This window comes from Amaranthus tricolor, chromosome 11 (assembly GCF_026212465.1).
Source record: "Amaranthus tricolor cultivar Red isolate AtriRed21 chromosome 11, ASM2621246v1, whole genome shotgun sequence".
Taxonomy (NCBI): Eukaryota; Viridiplantae; Streptophyta; class Magnoliopsida; order Caryophyllales; family Amaranthaceae; genus Amaranthus; species Amaranthus tricolor.
The window spans coordinates 212256-234310 of NC_080057.1; the positions used below are offsets into that span (position 1 = coordinate 212256).

The 22055-nt window shown below is 32.9% G+C and overlaps 1 protein-coding gene across 1 annotated transcript; it reads left to right on the forward strand.

Moving 5' to 3' along the window:
* The first annotated feature begins 9681 nt into the window (after positions 1-9681).
* Positions 9682-11835, forward strand: LOC130827311 (uncharacterized). The gene is made up of 3 exons (XM_057692988.1): positions 9682-9832; positions 10044-10183; positions 11740-11835. The coding sequence occupies exons 1-3, from the start codon at positions 9682-9684 to the stop codon at positions 11833-11835; spliced, it is 387 nt and encodes a 128-aa protein (XP_057548971.1).
* Positions 11836-22055: the final 10220 nt, after the last annotated feature.

A 22055-nucleotide genomic window follows, 5' to 3' on the forward strand; every position in this document is an offset into this window, starting at 1 on the left:
TGGAGATAAGGTTACATTTCCATTATTTCCTCATTGGTCCTAGATTAAAAAGATTGTATGCTTTAGCAACAATTACTAATCACATGAGATGGCATGTAGAACACCATACTAAAGATGGAGAGATGAGTCACCTATCTGATGCTGAGCCTTGGTTAACTTTCAATGCCACATATTGAGATTAGACTTTATAAGGGAAAAAAGAAATGCGAGATTTGGTTTACATGATTTTAACTCCTTTGGAAAATCAGGTCAATAACACTCATCATGGCCTTTGATCGTTATCCCATACAACCTCTTACCATGGATGTATATGAAGAAGTTGTACATGTTCCTAACTGTAATTGTCTTAGGCCCCAACAATCCAAATTTAAATTAAACATTAACTTGTACCTTCATGTTTGACCTCTTTACTAATATATGATATATAGTTTACAAAGTGTAAAAATCTAACAAAAATTTTAAAACTCAATGGTTGGAGTAACACATTTGTAACCTAAGGTTAGCGATCAAATCTCATTTTAAATTACTTTTTTAAAAAAACTAATAAAATTATTTTATAATGACATTATTCTTTATCATTCATAATTTATACTCATCCTTTTCAGTGTGTATTTATATTTTTACTTTCTTAATTTTAATAGTCGTTTTTTTTGGAGATATATAAGGTGAATATATTGCGTAAAGAACATTTGTTTATTTTAAAAAAAAGATAATTGTAGGAAAACTTCAACTTCATTTGTTAAATATAATTTTTTTTATCATTTAAATTTATTTCATTCTACACGATTTTAAAAATCTCATAATTTAGCTTTTATTTAGTAAATAATTTGCTAGTATATTAACTACATGACTCTTTTTAATTTAAAATTTTGGGGTCGTTGGTTGTTATATATCTAGTATTAAAGAAACTAAACATAATTTTTAACATAGGTTAGAGAAAGACTTGGACCAAGCTTTGGAAAATCAATGAAAATACCTTTTAAACGTATAGCTAGCTAAGAACGAGCATTGTTTTTAGCTTGCGCATTAGTAATAAATAAATATAAAGCATGAGATGAAGATGTGAAGAGCAATGCAGCAAATAATGTAGCAAGGGATAGAATTTGGATAGAATTTTGCATGATACTACAAATTTTATTAGAAAATACAGATGAAATTAGCATGTGCTGGTCACATGGAGGAAAGGTCAACAAGCAGACAACATGTTCGCAGCTCTTAAAAACAAAATGAGACGTAATATATATTTTTAATCAAAGAAATTATTTGAAAATAAATGATTAAAAAAATAAAATGTCGAGATGATATCAAAAGAAGAGTTAAAATATATAAATGACATTAAAATAAGATATTATATCGTTATTCAAAAATTTAAATAATAATAAATAAATGAGACAAATTAAAAAAAAATAATAATTTTAAGTAAGTGAAACGAATAGAGCACTGATTGAATGACTATCAAGATCGTACACAAATTGATGCCTTTCTTAATGTCTTCATTCGCTCCGCATAGATACCTTACTGCCTAAATGCACATATGACATACCATCAAGCTAACGGAAAGGCGATGGAGTTTCCTCAAATTTAAGTATCTCCTATTCTAATTCTAATTATATTAATCTTGTATTTTTTTATTTTATTTTATTTTTTTTAATTTCAATTCAAACCTGGTACCCATTTATAAAATGAGTTATTTAAATACATTGCAGTAGTTGATCATATTTAAAAAGTTATGAACCTACTTTAGGTTGTATTAGTGTCAAATTTTTTTAAATTGTCCTCAATAATTTCATCTTTTGTTTAGTGTTAAATTTTTTAAAATTATCCTCAATAATTTCATCTTTTACTCATCTGATATGTGTAATTCATTATAAATAATTTTACTTTTAAATTATTTTTAAATAACAAGTGAAAGAGTCATATTTTTAAGGAAAATAAATCATTGGTTTGATTAGTATGTGATTAGATATTAATAAGAAGCATAAATTAAGTATATTCTTGTTGCGTGTACATTTTTTATACAAAAAGTAGAGGAGAGGAACATACATCTACCTTATTAATACCTTATACATAGATACTATAGACAACACTCTTATTAATAGCCTCTAAAATTGGCTTAGTGGCCTGGTCCAGTCTCGGGTGATACCGATTTTACGTGAGATGTAGATACTAAATAGTAAATAGTAGTATTAGGATAATATATATGATACTGGTACGAGTACGACGACCAAATCGACATTTTGATTATCAAATACCAACTACTTGCAAATATCTTCCAATATTTAGGTGCCTTACAATACTTCATAGTAGCATCACATCCCCATCAATACCAGCTAGCTAGTTGACTCACTTAAACTACTAACATTTAACTTGTAAGTTTGTTCTATACGTACATATTTCATATAGTATGTAAGTATTCATCCTCATAACATATGCAAAATGCACCAGATTATCTTGTTTTTTCAACTAAAAAAGCGTCAAATCGTAATATTTATACCTCTAATAACACTTTTGCTTCATAATGCTCCCACATGAGAAAAACAAATCCGATATTAAATAAAAAATCGAAATTTCAAATGTATAAAACTCCTTTATATTTATCACTTTAAGAAAAAAAGTCAAATTATGATAAATATAAATTTAATAATGAAAGAATAAATCACAGATATAATTAAAAATAGTTGACACTTTTAACTCTTAAAATTGAAAAGGAGTAATAGCATTGTAATGATCATTCTTGAGTATAATTGGTTTCTAAAATATGCATTGCAATATTTATATCTCAAAATGAGGAATATGAAAAATCTTAACTAAAGATTAGATTGAAATATTTGAGCCACAGATGACATATCATTATCATGATATGGACAGGTAGGAAACATTACCCAACAATGATTTGGATTTACGTAATAAGAAAAGTTAGCACGTTACAATATATACTAGTGTATATGTAGGGCCTCGCAACTCACAACTCTAATTCAACACTAATGAACAAAAAGGCTGTTCATTGTTTTGGTTTTTTTTTTTTTTTTTTTTTAATTTTTAATGTTGTAAATTGTTTCTTAACAGCTCTATGTGATGCTCATAATTAACTTCAATTATTAGTATCATTACTTTATCAATTTATACTACTAGTATTAATTGCTTATTGCCGACAATAATTTTGATAACATATGATATTACCTTCATTTCATTTCGTAAGGATAACGCCCAACTTAAGTATGTGTGTGTGTCTTTCGGTTCATTTAATGTATTGGATCTCAAATTTTTATAAATCTAAGAACTTTTGAAATTTATAAGCCTTTTTTAAAAGAATTTTTTTTATAAAGCTTATTCATAATGTATTTTTTAAAATAAGTGTCTCTAGATTCAACTTGTGGTAAGACAAAAAGTTTTTAATGAACACAAAATAATGTTTAAGTGTTTCTTATTTTCATTTTATTAAATCACTTATTCGTTCGTTTACATGTATTTATATAAAAGACTTTGGTAACTAACTTTCAAAAATTAAAAATGTATTATAAACTATTCTAATCTATCTTTTTTTTTTTTTTTTTACCAAATTTCCTAAAAAACAAAATTAATCATAACTAATATCCTAACACTCCTTTTCAAGGTGAGTTGTGAAATCTTGTACACCCAACTTGAATAATACTTCTTCAAACATTTTTGTTGATACAACTTTAGTCAAAATATCTGCTAGTTGAATTTTGATCGAACATATTGAAGACTTATTATTTTCCATCCAAGTGATCTTTAATAAAATGTTTCTCTATCTCCACATATTTATTTCGATCATGTTGTACTGTATTTTCTGAAATACTAATTGTTGCCTTATCATCACAATACAACCTACAACTTTTCTGTGGTGTGAAGCCAAGTTTAGATAGTAATTTGTTGAGCCATAAAATTTCAGTAATGCTTTTTGCAATTTTTTTGATTCTACTTCTGCACTTGACATAGCCAATAGTTTTTGCTTTACGCTTCTCTATGTTACCAAATTTCATCGTGCTAAAGTAAAATATCTTGAGGTTGACTTTCTATTGTTCTAAAATTCTCTCTAGTCTGCATTAGCAAAGGCTTGAAGTTCTAAATGACCATTCATTCTAAAAACAACTCCTCTTTCTTGTGTTTTCTTTAGGTATCTTAGAATCCCGTAAATAATATTTAAGTGTTCTTTAGGAGGTCTATGCTAAAACCTATTTACAACCCCTGCTGCATACGTAATATCTGATTATGCGAGAACAATAGACTTTAAATTAATAAACACAATATCAATACAACCACTTCAACAGATTCAAGTGAGATGACCTGCTAAATGATAGTTGCTACCAATTACCAAAACCTTAGGGCTACTTTGATGAATATGGCAGTAAACTCCTAGGATTATTGACCAAAACCTTACTTGATGCCTAGTCAACATTTCTGTATCCTTCACATGAACATCATCTACTACACTATCATTCTAATAAACAAATTTTTTCAGGATTTACTATCTATTAATATTAATATTTCATTTCTTTCCATTTTTCTTATAACGATCCAGCATTCAATATGCTCAATAGTTGAAGCCCTAGTATATACACTTTATCACACTCCTCACAGTCGTATATGTGAACCCTTTCGAGTACAAGTGAGGATGCAACACATGTTTTACTCATAATCTACTTTAAATAAAGTTATACAAGTATTATTGATTTACAATGACAATCACACAGGTGACAAGTTCTGCCAAATCTAATGCCAGATTTGGAAACAAACTCCAAGTGAACACTAACAACAAGCTGTCAAAAAACACCAAAACTTCGCAACTTAACTCTATGAAGAACAACTGCAAGTTTTGACATATATATTATCGCGCATCAGCTGAAGTGTAGGAGTTTGCAAATCTAGTAGGGCGAGCAGGAACACATCCCCTGCTATCATTCACGCTTGTGCAACTACTTTCCTTGCTTTTATTTGCTTCATTCTACCGGTCTTTTAGCATCTCTCTTAGTGGCAGATTGAAATTAATACCAGATTACTCTTCACTTTCGTCAGAAATTGGCTTCCATTTGTCCACCAGTGGCGAAAGTACATTAACAGCATGCCTCATATCTGGCCTATGGTTTGGGTCTCTTGCTGTGCAGTGGCCTGCAAGATCGGCTATGATGCTTATGCTCTCAAAAGCGTCTTCTTTGAGATCGAGAACAGGATCAATTGCAGCCATTAGAGTCTCTTGGCTTGACTTAATCCTCCAAAACTACTCTGCTAAATACCGTCTTTCTTCAGATCGTTCTTCATCGAGTGCCATTAATCCAGTCAAAAGCTCTATTAATACCACTCCAAAGCTAAAGACATCAACTTTGGTCGAGACTTTCCCTGTCACTGAGAAGGTTGAAATAAATTCAATTAGGGGGCCGAGGTATAAGATCCTATATATGATTTTCAATTAAAGCATCATATTCCTCTTTCGTAGCCTGTTTCCAGTTCGGGTCACGGAGAACAAGAATGGGATTTTTGGGCATGGGTGAAAAATTTACAAATAAGGCTTGAGCGTACTTGGAATTGTGCTTAAAAATGTCATGCTTACTTTGCATAGTCATGCCAGGAGGAGAGGAAAGACGTAAAGCAGGAGGTTGGTACGATAAGGGGTTGCGATGAAGGTTTTGTAATTGTGGGCGACGTGAGGCAGGTCAAGAAGAAGGATGGGAAGGCTGGGCAAGGTTAGATATATGGCTAGAAGCGGAGCTGAAGGGTTTTTGGTTGATGACAAAAATGGGAGATCATGAGGTACTAGGATGCATAAGGCAAGTCTAGTTGGAAAAAAAGGGGCTGCTAAAGCTGGGCTAGGTTGGCGATTAGGGGTATGTAAGGATTAATGAATGATGTCTATAGATAAGTTTTCATGTAGAAAATGGTAAGCTTGAGGGCAGCATTTAGAGGACCAAGAGTAAAGGAAAGTAGTTTCGTCAAAAAGAACACGACAAGAGATGATGATTTTATGAGATGAGAGGTCATAACACTTGTAACGAATATCCCAAAAAGACACGTGGAGGGCATCCACTGTGTAATTTGTGAATGTTTTTAGATTGAATTAAAGAAGAATATAAGCAACGAAAAACCCAAAGATGATGATAAGAGGGAGTTTTGTGATAAAGAATATTAGTTGAAGTGAGATTCCCAAGTAATTTGGATGGTGACATATTGAGGAGATATGTAGTAGTTTTTAAGGCGTGAGGCCAAAAAGAGGGAGGGAAAGAAGTATGACACATTAAAGTGCGGACAATATTATTGATTGACCGAATTTTTCTCTCATATTTTCCATTTTGGAAAGAAGTATGTGGGGAAGAAAAATGAAGTGTAATATCTCAGTTAACACAAAATTGGTGAAAAAGATACCAAATTCACCCCATGAACACGTTGAAAAGATTTAATGTTAAGTCCATAAGAAATTAGAATATTATCAAGACAAAGAACATAATATTTTTATCCACAGGGACTTGAAACAAGAGAAGTCCATAAATCTATATGTATTATTTCAAAAGGACGAGAACTAACATACATTGAATAAGCAAAAGGGAGTTTAAAATGTTTGCCTACATGACAACAATGACAAACAAAAGAGGGATTTTCATTATGCTGGATCAAACTAGAAGAATAGAAATTATCCAAAATTGCTTTTCCCGGTTGACCAAACATGAATGCCAAATGCTAGAAAAACGGATGATTGAGAAGAGGAAGGGGTAACTCTATGTGTCAATTTGAACGGATAGAGATCACCAGTGCTATTAGACCTTAGAATTATGCTCTTTGTGTCTAAATCCTTTTACAAAAAATTTGAAAGGATCCAACTCAATAGAAACCATATAATCATGAGTAAATTTGCCAACATAAATAAGATTTTTAATGAGTTTAGGGGTTTGTAAGACTTTTTTAGAATAAGGGAGAGAGACATGACATGATTGTGAAATTGAATCATATAACCATTACCAACAATAATTATATTATTAAGATGATGCTTTAAAGGAAAATATTTCATTAAAGTACCTTAAGATTGTGTCATATGAGATGTCGCACCAATGTACATGCAGTATTTATAATCCAGAGAAGATAAAGAAAGAGTGTGCATAGCTTGATCCATATCGATAGGAAATAACCCATAGAAGAAAAAGACTCGATGCAAAAGCTATGTGCAAGGCGTGACCCAAGTATACCTGGTTTAGAAGATAAATTAGGCTTCTGCTTGGAGGAAGCCCAAGAAGGATAAGATTAAAGTGGGAAGTTTGTTGGGCCAGCACCATGTGGACGGTGTGGTGTAGGCCTAAAGGACTATTAAGGGTAACTATGCCCACGTCCATTGTGCTTTCCGGATTAAGGTTGGTTGTGGATGCTCTGTCCACAACTATGAGGGAGGCGACGACCACCAACTGGTTAGTGGTGGTCTTAGAATCAAAGTGTTCCAAAAGTTCAGAATTTTGTGGACGTCGAGTAGTAACGAGGATCGAATCTTGGGATGAGGAATTATCTTTGTTATTTGTGTGTTCTCCTAACTTCAACATAGAACAAAGAGAGTCAAAGGAGGGAAGAAGTTTTAGGTATTGCTCCATAGAACGGTAATCGAAGGATAATCCATGAAGAACTTGAAGAGCCAATCGATTATTGGTGATTGGGGTAGCAAGGTTGTTAAGGTTAGTATACTACTCTAATAATTTATTGATGAAGATCGAACAATTTGTTACCTTTTTTGATATAAATTGATCACTCATTTATTTTTGTATGTATGATATATACTTAAAGAGATAATACAAGCACTAATAACTTAATGAAAATAACAAGAATGAACAACCTACTCCAATGACTAAAAAAAGAAACTATAGCAGTACTTGTATAACACACTACAAAGATCATTTAGACCGAAAAGTCTTCAGCAACCTAATATTTGATCGAGATAGTTAGAAAGTTTTCTAACAGTGTTATTCAACCCACACAGTGCTTGGACTTTAAACTGAGAATACACTTTTGAGATACAATGGTTTACACTTCAATATAAGCACCATATGGTTTGGAATTTTTATAATTTGGTTTGGAATTTTTAAAACCGAAATATTTTCATTTGAATATGGTTTGAGTTCACTAAAGCTCAAAATTTTAAACCAAATTAAAATAGGAACTCACTTTCTACAGTGAGCTAAACTACTAGTTGAGTGAATCTTGTTCAAACTGACGTGCAAAAAAAAGACTTTAATTGGCTATATATACTAACAAAAAAAACTTAAGCGTTCTTACAAATATAATAAGTTTTAATTCAATAAAATAAGTTTGATTTTTCCATCTCTTTTTTTCTATTATGATTTTTTTGGTTTGCAATTTGAGGTTACTAATTCGATTTGTAGTTCACATTTGTGTTTTAGTTGAAAACTTGGTTTCGTTTGGATTGGACAGAAATAGTTTACAAGGAATTAATTTAATTTGGTTTGATTTAGATTGGGCCCAACTTGGTTTGGATTGGATCGGAATGAAAAACTAACAGCCGAATAAGTTTTATTTAATCGGCGTATCTTTTGTATTTTACTGGTATGGTCTTATTTGCTTACAATACCTACAACCAAGTTCTACAATTGTGCTTGACTTTATTAGACCAACCATGAGATCGCATTGAGGTCTATAGCTGGAGTTCCGCTGCCTTCAACTTTCTATACTAGAGATTATGTGATTCTGTACGGAAGAATGTCAAGGAGATAACTGCACTGCTAGATTTTATACAGTTGATGATAACTTTTATTGTTTAAATGTCATTTTTTTAATTATTTATATGTTTAAATAATTAAATAATTAAAATTTTCTAAACTTTAATTTCAAATTTCTTTTACAGATAAAATGTTTATTTTGTTCAAATTTTCCTACGTAGATAGGGCATACTGTTAGTAGGACGTGGTACAAATTGAGTTAGTGAGCTTTTAGGTTGGCAGGCTGATCAGTAGGATGACATAGTGGGAGCAATCGAGTGTCTGGGTTGTAACGGCTAAGAGAAGGTATATTGGGTTGTGGCATATGATGGCCGACTAAACTTATGAAGAATGATCAGAAGTTGCATTTGGGATGTGAGGGTTTACGGTTAGGTTTGATTGATAAAATTTCAATAATGTAAAACGAGAGGTTTTCATCTATGTAATTTAGAAAATGGAAACCAATAATGATTTATTGATAGCTTATCAAGACATTTATAACAGACGAAGATGAAAAGCACCAGATTTCGGCAGGTCCTAAATAATAATAAAAGAGTATTTTGTGGTAGAGACTTTAATTTGAAGGGGAGCTTAACTTTAAAGAACTTTGCTTGATAAATTAAAAACAAGAGCATAGCCATTTAATATGTTTTCTACATAATCCACAGTTTCTATAAGCTTTGCAGCCATAGGTACTACTGCCAAAACTTGTAATAGATTAAAATTTCCCCATAAACTTTTGTTTTGAAGCAAGCTATTTACACTACAAAAAAAGACACAATTCCGACTACCCAAAATAGTTGGAAATTAGTCGGTATAGTTCTATACCGACTGATCTCCGCCTTAAATCTCCAGACCCATCTTAGGAAAGGCTATCCCGTATATTTGTGCCATGTAAAGGACACGAGCATGAAAGAGGACGAGATAGGAGAGATACCTGTAGTTAAAGAGTTTGTTCCCAGATGAGATTCCAGAGATGCCACCTGTGAGAGAGTTAGAATTCAAGATTAATTTAGTTCTGGGAACAGGCCCCATTTCAAAGGCACCTTATAGGATGGCACCTGTCGAGTTGCAAGAGTTGAAGGTACAACTTGGGGATTTGTTGGATAAAGGATATATAAGATCAAGTGTATCACCTTGGGGAGCCCCAGTATTATTTGTTTAGGAAGAAAGATGGAACATTGAGACTATGTATTGATTATAGGGATTTAAATAGTATGACGGTGAAGAATAAGTATCCACTTCCTAGAATTGAGGATCTATTCGATCAACTTAGGGGTGCGGGAGTATTTTCAAAGATTGATTTGAGATCAGGTTACCATCAACTATGAATTTCAGAAGAGGATATAGCCAAAACAGCTTTTCGAACGAGGTATGGCCATTATGAGTTCACAGTCATGCCCTTTGGACTCACTAATGTGCATGCTGTCTTCATGGACCTTATGAATAGGACTTTTAAGCCTTATTTGGATAAGTTTGTAGTTGTTTTTATTGATGATATTTTAGTATACTCTATGAATCGAGAAGAGCATGAGGCTCATTTGAGGAAAGTTTTAGAGATTTTAAGAGAGAATAAGTTGTATGCCAAGTTTTCAAAATGTGAATTCTGGTTGAAAAAGGTAGCATTTTTGGGGCATGTAATTACAAAGGATGGAGTAGTGGTAGATCCCTCGAAGGTTCAAGCATTAATGAACTGGCCTACACCCACTAATGTGACAGAAGTGAGAAGTTTCTTAGGTCTAGCCGGATACTATAGGAGATTTGTGAAAAATTTCTCGAGAATTGCTCAGCCTATCATTAATATGATGAAGAAGACCACTAAGTTTCAATAGAATGAGAAGTGTGAAGCGGCATTCCAAGAGTTGAAATCAAGGCTTACCTCTGCTCCTGTGCTGACCTTACCGAATGAAAGTGGAAAATATGAGGTTTATACAGACGCATCTAAGAATGGACTAGGTTGTGTGTTGATGCAAGATGGGAAATTAGTAGCATATGCTTCACGACAACTTAAGCCGCATGAGAAGAATTACCCAACACATGACTTAGAATTGGAAGATGTAGTCTTTGCATTAAAAATTTGTAGATATTATTTATTTGGAGTAAAGTGCAAGATTTATACTGATCATAAGAGTTTAAGGTTCTTGTACACTCAAAAGGAGTTGAATATGAGACAAGGACGTTGGTTAGAACTCATTAAGGATTATGACCTGGATTTGAAACATTGTGAGGGAAACGAAAAGAAAGTAGCTGATGCTCTGAGTAGGAAGTCAAGTCATACAATGAATGCATTAATTTTAGTAGATGAGTTGTGTGAAGAGATTTGTAGGATGAACTTAGAAGTGGTAGAATATGGATATGTGGGTACTCAATTAAATGGAATAACAATTGAATCCGATATTTTTGAGGAAATTAGAGTGAAGCAAGTTACGGATAACTAGTTAACTAAATTGAAGAAGTTGAAGGTGGATAGTTAAGCACCTGAGTTCGCAAGTGATGAAAATGGCGTAATGAAGTGTTGGACCTCTTGAGTTTTGATGATGACTACACTTAAGCAAATATGTGTTTAGAGATTGTGTGTAGGTCGATATCCGATTGAAATGGTGATCGTTGATAGTACCTGTGGCTTAGTTCATGGGAATGCACATGTCAAAAGGATTCAAGGGATGTTAGAAGAAGTATATCACTTGGGATGTAAAATGAAGACAGCAAGTGTACTGTTCCTAAGTTGGATGTTCTAGCAAAACTGGATTCTGGAAACAGCACACTGTTCCCAAACCAAAGTCAGCCTACGTTAACTAATAAATTCTGATTTTTATTTTTTAGTTAATGTATTTAAATTAATTTGTTGCATTTATTTATTATAGTTAATTGGCAAAAAGATTTCTAAAAATTTCTTTTCGTATGAATTTCCAAATAAAGATCCTTTATTTTAGGATCTATTTTTAGTAAATATTGGATTTGCTAAAAATAGAAATAGCGGTTGTTGAATGGGTCTTAGCTATTATTTTTAACCGGTCTTTGTTTTTGATAATAGGTTATCCTGTCTAGTATAACCGTTGCTAAAAATAGCAAAAAAGTTCCAACAGTTAGTACTGGAACAGGAACTATTGCTGGAGAAACTGCTACTTAAGGGAACAACGGTTATTATTAGGAACAGCCGACAGTTTCAGAAACAAGGGACTGGCCCTGGCAGTTGGGGAACAGGACGAGTCAGAATGCGATGAAGAAGAGGCTGCCTTACTGGTACGAAAATTCAACAAGTTCTTCAGGAACAACAGGTATACAAATCAAAGAAACAACAAAGAAAGAAGAACAAAAATCAATCTTGAATGCCACAAATGTGGAAGTACCGATCACTTCATCAAGGAATGCCCAATGTGGAAGAATGATAAGGGCAAGGGAAAGACAAGAGATTCAAGAAGACCGTTGAACAAAGAAAACTTTAACAAGACCGACTTTCGCAAGGCCATGATTGCTGCATGGGGAGAAATTGAAAGTGAAAATGAAACTATTATTCCCAAAGAAGAGGAGACAGCTAACCTATGTCTCATGGCTACGCACGAAGGCAAGGAAAAGCAGGTCCAAATGAGGGGGAACAGCTCATGGTATCTCGACAGTGGGTGTTCCAAGCACATGACGGGTGACAAATCTAAATTTCTCTCACTTGAAGCCTATGATGGGGGAACAGTAACCTTCGGTGACAATATGAAGGGTGAGATAATCGCCAAAGGAAAGGTTGGAAGGTCATGTTCCCATGCCATTGATAATGTATTTTTAGTCGAGAATTTGAAACATAACTTACTTAGCATCTCTCAATTTTGTGATAAAGGTAACTCTGTAAACTTTACTTCTGAAAAGTGCATTATTTCTAGGAATCACACAGGAGACATCGTTCTTGAGGGAATTAGAAAAGGGAACACTTATGTAGTGGACCTGGACACTGTTCCCAAGACCAATCTAACGTGTCTAAGTATTGTAGAAGACGACCCACTTCTTTGGCATAAGCGTCTAGGTCATGCTAGTTATACATTGATTAATTCATTAAGATCAAAAGACCTAGTTAGAGGACTACCAGCTATAAAATTCCTTAAGGATGAATTTTGTGATCCTTCTGCCAAAGGAAAACAAGTTAGGTCATCTTTTAAACCAAAGAATGTTGTGACCACCTCTAAATCACTTGAATTATTACATATGGATCTATGTGGACCTATGAGAACACAAAGCCGTAGTGGCAAAAGATATGTGTTTGTTATTGTTGATAATTATAGTAGATTTACTTGGATTTTATTTTTAGTTAGTAAAGATGAAGCCTTTAATGAGTTTGTTTCTTTCGCTAACAAAATACAAAAATCTACCAATAATCAAATTATTCACATAAGGTCAGATCATGGAAGAGAACTCGAAAATTCAAGTTTCATGAACTATTGCAATGAACATGGATTAAGTCATAATTTTTCGGCACCACGAACACCACAACAAAATGGTGTAGTAGAAAGGAAAAATAGGACTTTAGAGGAAATGGCTACAACCATGTTATTTGCTAGTGGTCTACCTAGAAATTTTTGGGCCGAAGCTGTTAATACTGCATGTTATATTTTGAATCGTGTATTAATAAGACCAATCACTTCAAAGACACCCTATGAATTGCTTAAAGGTGTTAAACCAAATATTTCCTATTTTCGTGTGTTTGGATGCAAATGCTTTGTTCATGTGAATGGAAAACGAAATATAGGGAAGTTTGATGAAAGAAGTGATGAAGCAGTATTTCTTGGCTACTCATCACCTAGTAAGGCTTACAGAGTTTATGACAAAAGAACAATGAGCGTGGAAGAATCCATTCACATAATTTTCGATGAAACTAAATTTTTGTCTAGTGAACAGGATACAAATAATTTTAAGATAGGTCTTGCAAATCTAGAAAATGATGAAGAAGAAATAAAAATGCAAGATCAGAAACAGCCGGTACTTCAGAACCAACAGACTGTTCCCAATACAGCTGTTCCCACAGAAGAGCAAAACGATCCAGTAGCTGAACAGAATGTTGATCAAGCTGATGAACCAGAACATGCTATTGTTCCCACAAGAGAATTTGTGCCCAAACCTTGGAAGTATCAAAGTTATCATCCTCTTGATTTGATTATAAGTGATTTGAATAAAGGAACACAAACTAGATCTAAAATGAGAAACTTTTGTGCACACTTTGCGTTCCTATCATCACTCGAGCCCAAGAATCATGAAGAAGCTCTAAAGGATTCCGAATGGATCGTGGCCATGCAAGATGAATTAAATGAATTTGAAAGAAATAAAGTTTGGCACTTGGAACCCAAACCGAAACACAAAAAGGTAATTGGTTTGAAATGGGTATTTCGGAATAAACTAGATGAGCATGGAATAATTGATAGAAACAAAGCAAGGCTCGTGGTCAAAGGATACAATCAACAAGAAGGTATTGATTATACCGAGACATTTGCTCCGGTAGCAAGGTTAGAGGCTATAAGAATCATAATTTCTTTTGCTGCATTCATGAACTTTAAATTATATCAAATGGATGTGAAATGTGCTTTCTTAAATGGTTTTCTTGATGAAGAAGTTTTTGTTGAACAACCCCCAGGCTTTGAAAATACCTCGTGTCTCGATCATGTCTACAAGCTTGATAAAGCTCTTTATGGCTTAAAACAAGCTCCTAGGCAATGGTATGAAAGACTGTCAAAGTTTTTGATTCAAAATGACTTTGTAAGAGGCAAAATTGACAAAACCTTATTCTTTAAGAATAGAGGTTCGGATATTTTAGTTGTTCAAATATATGTTGATGATATTATCTTTGGAGCCACCAATGAACTGTTGTGTAAAGAATTTGCTAACCTAATGAGCACTGAATTTGAAATGAGCATGATGGGGGAATTAAACTTCTTCCTTGGGTTACAAATTAAACAAACAACTAATGGTATCTTTATTCACCAACAAAAATATATAAAAGAACTTCTTAAGAAATATGGCTTGAATAATGCTAAAACCAACAACACACCTATGGCTACAAATGTTAGATTAGATGAAGACCCAAATGGAACAAATATTGATCAAATTATGTATAGAGGCATGATTGGCTCTTTATTATATCTAACTGCTAGTAGACCCGATATTGCTTTCAGTGTTGGTTTATGTGCGAGATTTCAATCCAATCCTAAAGAATCACATCTCACTGCAGTAAAACGTATTTTAAGATATCTGAAGGGAACTGACGACTTATCCTTATTTTATCCTAAAAGTGATGTTTATGATTTGAAAGGTTATAGTGATGCAGATTATGCAGGTGATCTAGTTAATAGAAAAAGTACATAAGGTATGGTACAATTTCTTAGCTCATGTTTAGTTTCATGGAGTTCCAAGAAACAAAACACTGTTGCATTATCTACTGCCGAAGCTGAATACGTAGCAGCAGCAGCTTGCTGTTCCCAAATGTTTTGGATAAAGCAGCAGCTAAGAGATTTTGGTATTAAGTTTGAATGTGTTCCTATTTATTGTGATAATACCAGTGCCATATGCATATCTAAAGATCCAGTGCATCATTCAAGAGTAAAACACATACACATTAGGCATCATTTTCTTAAGGATAATGTTGAAAATAAAAATATTAATTTAAAGCATGTAAACACCAACGAGCAAATAGCAGATATCATGACTAAACCGCTTCCAAGGGAACAACATGAAAAAATGAGATTGGAACTTGGCATGATCAAGCTGCATTGAAGTGAGTGACATATGTGGTCCTTAAAGTCAGAATGAAAATTGAAAAGGTCGATCAACCACAAAATCTTGATTGAAAAATCGATTATCGAAAGGATTAGGTACGCACCATTTAAAAGTATATACTTGAATGCTCATAAGATTGCTTGGTTGGTTTGATCAGATTATAGTAGCATAAAATTTCCATTTATTTTTCATCTTCATAAAAATTTCATAATACTTAATATATATATATATATATATATATATATATATATATATATATATATATATATATATATATATATATATATATATATATATATATGTGTGTGTGTGTGTATATATATATATGTATATATATATATATATATATATATATATATATATATATATATATATATATATATATATATATATATATATATATGTATATATATATATATATATGTATATATATATATATATATATATATATATATATATATATATATATATATATATATGTATATATATATATATATGTATATATATATATATGCATATATATATATATATATATATATATATATATATATATATATATATATGTATATATATATATATATATGTATATATATATATATGTATATATATATATATGTATATATATATATATATGTATATATATATATATATGTATATATATATATATATGTATATATATATATATATGTATATATATATATATATGTATATATATATATATATGTATATATATATATATATATATATATATATATATATATATATATATATATATATATATATATATATATATATATATATATATATATATATATATATATATATATATATATATATATATATATACCCAGCAATTTCCATTAAAATAGCGGGAGTTAAATCATCATAGTTCTTCACTAAACTCGTCTGTTTCCATTTCACTTTCTGTGTCCATATACCTAAATAAGAACAATGAAGCACCAAAATTCATTAAATTAACCGTCACCTCATACTTATTAAAGCCACTCTCTCACGTCAAATCCATCATTTCATCTTCAATTTCACTCTCAAAACCGTCTTGAACTCACTGCATTTCAAAACCGCCTTCAACTGCATTTCATCATTCCATTCGTGCTTTCTCCTTTTCTTAATTCTTCAAATCACCATGAAAACTAAGAATCAAACACCAAAAATGAAGCAACCCAAACCTCTACAAATCATCCATCCAACACCTCTCATTACCGAAACTGAGTCCTCATCAAGAAAGCAACAGGAAACCCCGGTTGCCTCTGGAGTGCATGAAAGCAAAAAGAGAAAGAGACACTCTACAGTAAAGAAATCGTCTTCAAAAAGGGCAAAAGTTGTTGTTCCAGTTAGTGCTGAAGAGATATCCAAAGAAATGATTGTTGGTTTCGGGCTAGACAAACAATGGTATGAATCTAATTTCTTTCCAGTTAGTGCAAAATCAATTTTGGGAATCTTTAATGGCAGAACACTGTTGCAACCCAATGTACCCCAACTTGATGCGCGAGTTTGTTTCAAATTTTTCTTTTGACTATGGCGTTTGTACTATTGTTGTTAAGGGGATTAAAATTGAATTTAATAGTTTGATTTTAGGAGGATGGTTAGGTGTTCCCTCCACTGGATTTGATATATACGTTGTTGGGTCAAAAATCAATTTTTCTGGGATAAATGAGAAAGTAGTTTGAAAGTTTTTAGGGATAAAAGAAAAAAGAGGAAAGGTTAGTCACAATGTGCTGTCACCTATGCACAAGTTGTTATACAATATAGCAAGACGATTTATTTTGCCTCGCACATCTAAAAGAAGTGAGGTTAGTTTAAGGGATGCTACGTTAATATATTGTATGGCTAATAACATCAAGATTAATTTTCCTTCTTTGATGATTTGTCACTTGAATGATTGTATTTTTAAGGGTAATGTGTTAGGATATGGTGGATTGTTAACTTGGATATTTATGAAGTTGGGTGTTCCTCTTGATGGTCCAAATTATCCCATGGGTCCAAACAACAAAGTAGGTGTTAAGTGTTTGAATAACTTGCATCTAAGATTAGATGAAAATGGGACTCTTGAGAATATTTTTGAACAATCTGAGGGCACCAATGAAGAAGAAAATGAAGAAAAAGTTGAGGAGGAGGAAGTAAATAAGGAGGAACAGGAGCCTGTTCCCTCTGCCACTGAGAAGGCAGAGGGGCATTCTGAAGAGGAACAGGAGGAAAATTCATGTAAGGGGGAAGTTGAGAAGGAACCTGTGGAGGATGCTGTGGAGGAAGAAGAAGAAAAAGATGAGGAGAGTTTTTTACCTGGTTCAAACCTTAGGAAGAGTCGTAGGCTAGCTTCCAAAGGAAAAAAACCTGTTGTTATTATTGATGATGACTCAACCTCATATACAACAGCTGAACCAAGCCATCCTTCCTCACCTAAACCTGCCACACCGTCATTTCATAATTTTTCTTCACCACCACAGTCGCCAATACAACCATCTTCACCACCACAGTCACCTATACCATCTTCACCACCACAGTCACCTATACCATCTTCACCACCGCCAGTACACACATCACCAAATCAAGATTTAGGTGACACTACAGTTCCTACAGCCCCTCTATCCTCCATTCTCCTAAAACATACAGAATTGCAGTCCAGCTTCCTTGTTTTTAAAGATGAAATTCGTGTTTCTATAGCCTCACTATCTGCTCAAATGGACCAAATGGAAGCGCGTTTGGGGGCCAAGCTCGACACAGTAGAGGTGGAGACAGAATATGTTGATGATGAAGCTCCTGCATCTTAATTTCTCCTGATATTCATAATATTTTCTTATTTGTTGCAACCATCACTATAACCAAACAATCTTTTCTTGCTTTTGATTTGTACCAGCTGGGGTACTTTTTGTCCTAATTCATACTATGAACTACGTTTTCTTTTATACTACTAACTATCTGTGACGTTTAATCATAGCTGATCTTGTTTGCATTCATTGTTACTGCTTTTTACATTGTGCATCCTTATTCTCTCTTTGACTATGTCTATATGCTTAGTGCTGTGGTTTGATTGCTCCAATTCTTTTTGAATGATGTCAAAAGGGGGAATATTTGACACAAACTTAAATAATGCTTGAGTATGCTTAGCTCTGATAATATCTATTATGTTGGACTTTAGGATTAAGGTTATGCTTCATGATCTGATCTAAGGCTGTTTGGCTATATGCTGTAATGATTGTTTATTGCTTGCTGATTTTGCTCTGACTGTCAAAATATAGCTTAGGCTTTGATTGTCAAAATATAGCTAATCTATTGTCAGTACATAGTTAACACCTTTTGTGTATACATTGAAGCTCTGATTATGATCTGATTATACATGATGCTTGTTTTGAAGTTGTTTTGGATGTATCTGTTCTGTTTTTTAAGTTTTTTTTAAGCTCTGATCATTTTACATCATTGTTTAAGTTTTATGCTGAAATTGTATGAGTTTTTGTTATGTTTATTTTTAGAGTAATTTGATTCAAGATATGCTTGGTGAATTATATTTACTAAGATAAGAAGAGTTGTTTTGATCTCTAACATGCTCTTCAACATTGGTTTACTCTATTGTATTTAAGTTTGTTTAAAAGTTTGTCATCATCAAAAAGGGGGAATTTGTTGGACCTCTTGAGTTTTGATGATGACTACACTTAAGCAAATATGTGTTTAGAGATTGTGTGTAGGTCGATATCCGATTGAAATGGTGATCGTTGATAGTACCTGTGGCTTAGTTCATGGGAATGCACGTGTCAAAAGAATTCAAGGGATGTTAGAAGAAGTGTATCGCTTGGGATGTAAAATGGAGACAGCAGGTCTACTGTTCCTAAGTTGGATGTTCTAGCAAAACTGGATTCTAGAAACAGCGCACTGTTCCCAAACCAAAGTCAGCCTACGTTAACTAATAAATTCTGATTTTTATTTTTTAGTTAATGTATTTAAATTAATTTGTTGCATTTATTTATTATAGTTAATTGGCAAAAAGATTTCTAAAAATTTCTTTTCGTATGAATTTCCAAATAAAGATCCTTTATTTTAGGATCTATTTTTAGTAAATATTGGATTTGCTAAAAATAGAAATAGCGGTTGTTGAATGGGTCTTAGCTATTATTTTTAATCGGTCTTTGTTTTTGATAATAGGTTATCGTGTCTAGTATAACCGTTGCTAAAAATAGCAAAAACGTTCCAACAGTTAGTACTGGAACAGGAACTATTGCTGGAGGAACTGCTACTTAAGGGAACAACAGTTATTATTAGGAAACAACGATTATTATTGCTTTAACCGTATGTTTGATTTATTCAAGGCTTATGGAAATAACCGTTTGATAGTGTAATCCACATTTTTCCCATGATCTTTTGATAGGGAATAATGGATTGGAATATTTTTCCATTTTTAGAGATTTTATTTTTTTTTATAAATTGCTAATGAACTCGGTTGTTCCTAAGCGCATGCATTGAGAGAAAAAACGTATAAAATTTTTTTTCATGCGATTATTTTTGGAAATTTTACAAGAAATATTTTGCTTTTAAAATTGCCAATTAATTCATAATATTTTCTTGTGCAACTCATTGATTTATTTTAGAGAATTTCATTCCTTTTGTAAGGGTTTTTGTGAGTACATGTAATTAGACTCGGGTGAGTCTAAGGGGGGAATTTAATAGCTTTGAGTGAAGCTAGTGTGGAGTTTAGCTTTTAGTGAAGCTAAGTTTGTTGCTTTGAGTAAAGCATTTTGAGAGAGAAGAGTTGGCCTAGTTGATTCGCTTCGAGTGAAGTAAGGTGTTTATTGTAATTGTAACTAATTGCCTTAAACATAGTGGAGTTTTTAGAAATCCCAAGGGGTCGTGGTTTTTCCTTCTGTTTAGGCCCAGAAGGTTTCCACGTAAAAATCGTGTGTTTCTCTTTTATTATTTTGCTCTAAGTTTAAGCTTTATTTATTTTATTCAATTCCGCAAAAACAGGGCAAAAACGCTTAAACTAGTAACAACAACAATTCACCCCCCTCTTGTTGCTGTTCTCGTTCCTAATTGAATCAACATGAAGTATAAAGGAAGATGGTGCATACGGCATGACGAGGAGCTTAAGACTAAGATTATGACTGAAACATATAATTCCCCTTACTCAATACATCCTAGTGGTGATAAGATGTACAAGGATCTTAAGAAGAACTTTTGGTGGCCCAACATGAAGCGTGAAGTTGCAGGCTTTGTGGCGAAGTGTCTAGCATGTCAGAAGGTGAAAATTCAACATATGAAGCCGGGGGGAAAATTGCAACCATTAGAAGTACCTGGATGGAAATGGGAGTCGATTTCAATCGACTTTTTAGTAGGATTGCCAAAGTTAAAAACAGGGAAGAATGCCATATGGGCGATAGTGGATCGATTAACAAAAACAGCATGCTTTATAGTGATGAAGAATACTTGGACAATGCAACAGATGACAGACGCGTATTTTCATGAAGTAGTGAGATTGCATGGTGTGCCTAAGGACATTGTATCAAATAGAGATTCGAGGTTTTTGTCCAAATTTTGGAGGTGTGCCAAAGTTCAGTATTGCATTCCACCTAGTAACGGATGGTCAAACAGAGAGAACGATTCAGACTCTTGAGGATCTGGTAAGAGCATGTGTTATGGATTTTTGTGGATCTTAGGAGGATAATTTGACGTATGTAGAGTTTTCTTACAATAATAGTGTAACACCCTCAAAACATGTCAGACTTTTGAAAACACCTTTAATGAAAAACATGACCCAACACCTACTCATGGGAGTGTTACCGCCACATCTATTTCTAATAAAATAAATGTAAGGCTTAACGACTAAGAAATAACTTAATAACTTTAAATCCAACAAATGGTCTTACAACATAAGAGAAAACTGAAACGCAATCTATGTCCATATAAAATTTAAACAACTTAAGGTAAAATTTAAACTGAAATACGACTCTATCAAAAGCTATGTTTCTAGGTGATCCTCACTCCACGATTCCCACGCAATCAATAACCTGCAACATAGGAATGCAAGAAAAACAAGGGAAAAACTCCCAAAATCAGGAAATTGAGTAATTCCAACTCCATCCCGTAAAACGATTAAGTTTGAAAATGATTTAAGAAAATAAAATATAATCAAATTGAAGATAATTTTAGAAAATAATATATAGCTGAGTTTAAAAGAAAAAAATTTTGAGAAAACAATATGTATAATATCACATAAACCAATTTATTAATTTGATAATTAATAATGACAAACACATAATCAATTTTTAATTTGAGGGAACGAGAACGCCAGTAGGCCGAGGCTTTACCCCTATACCTACTTCATCAAGAGGTCGTCACCCCAAATAATTCAAGGCCAGCAGAGTAGTCTCAGGGAACCCTAGTGTGCACACCCCTTCTACTTGGATCACAATAAATAGAAGGAAGACCAAACATCGTATCAAGTATCAGAAATAATAATACCTGTCGGCAGCTATACTAACCAAACAGGCCAACCTGTTCATCACCCTTATACTTGGATCACAACAAATATAAGAGCTTCATTTCCCTCGTGTTACACTTTACGTGATTTAATATATTTTAATAATTATTCGC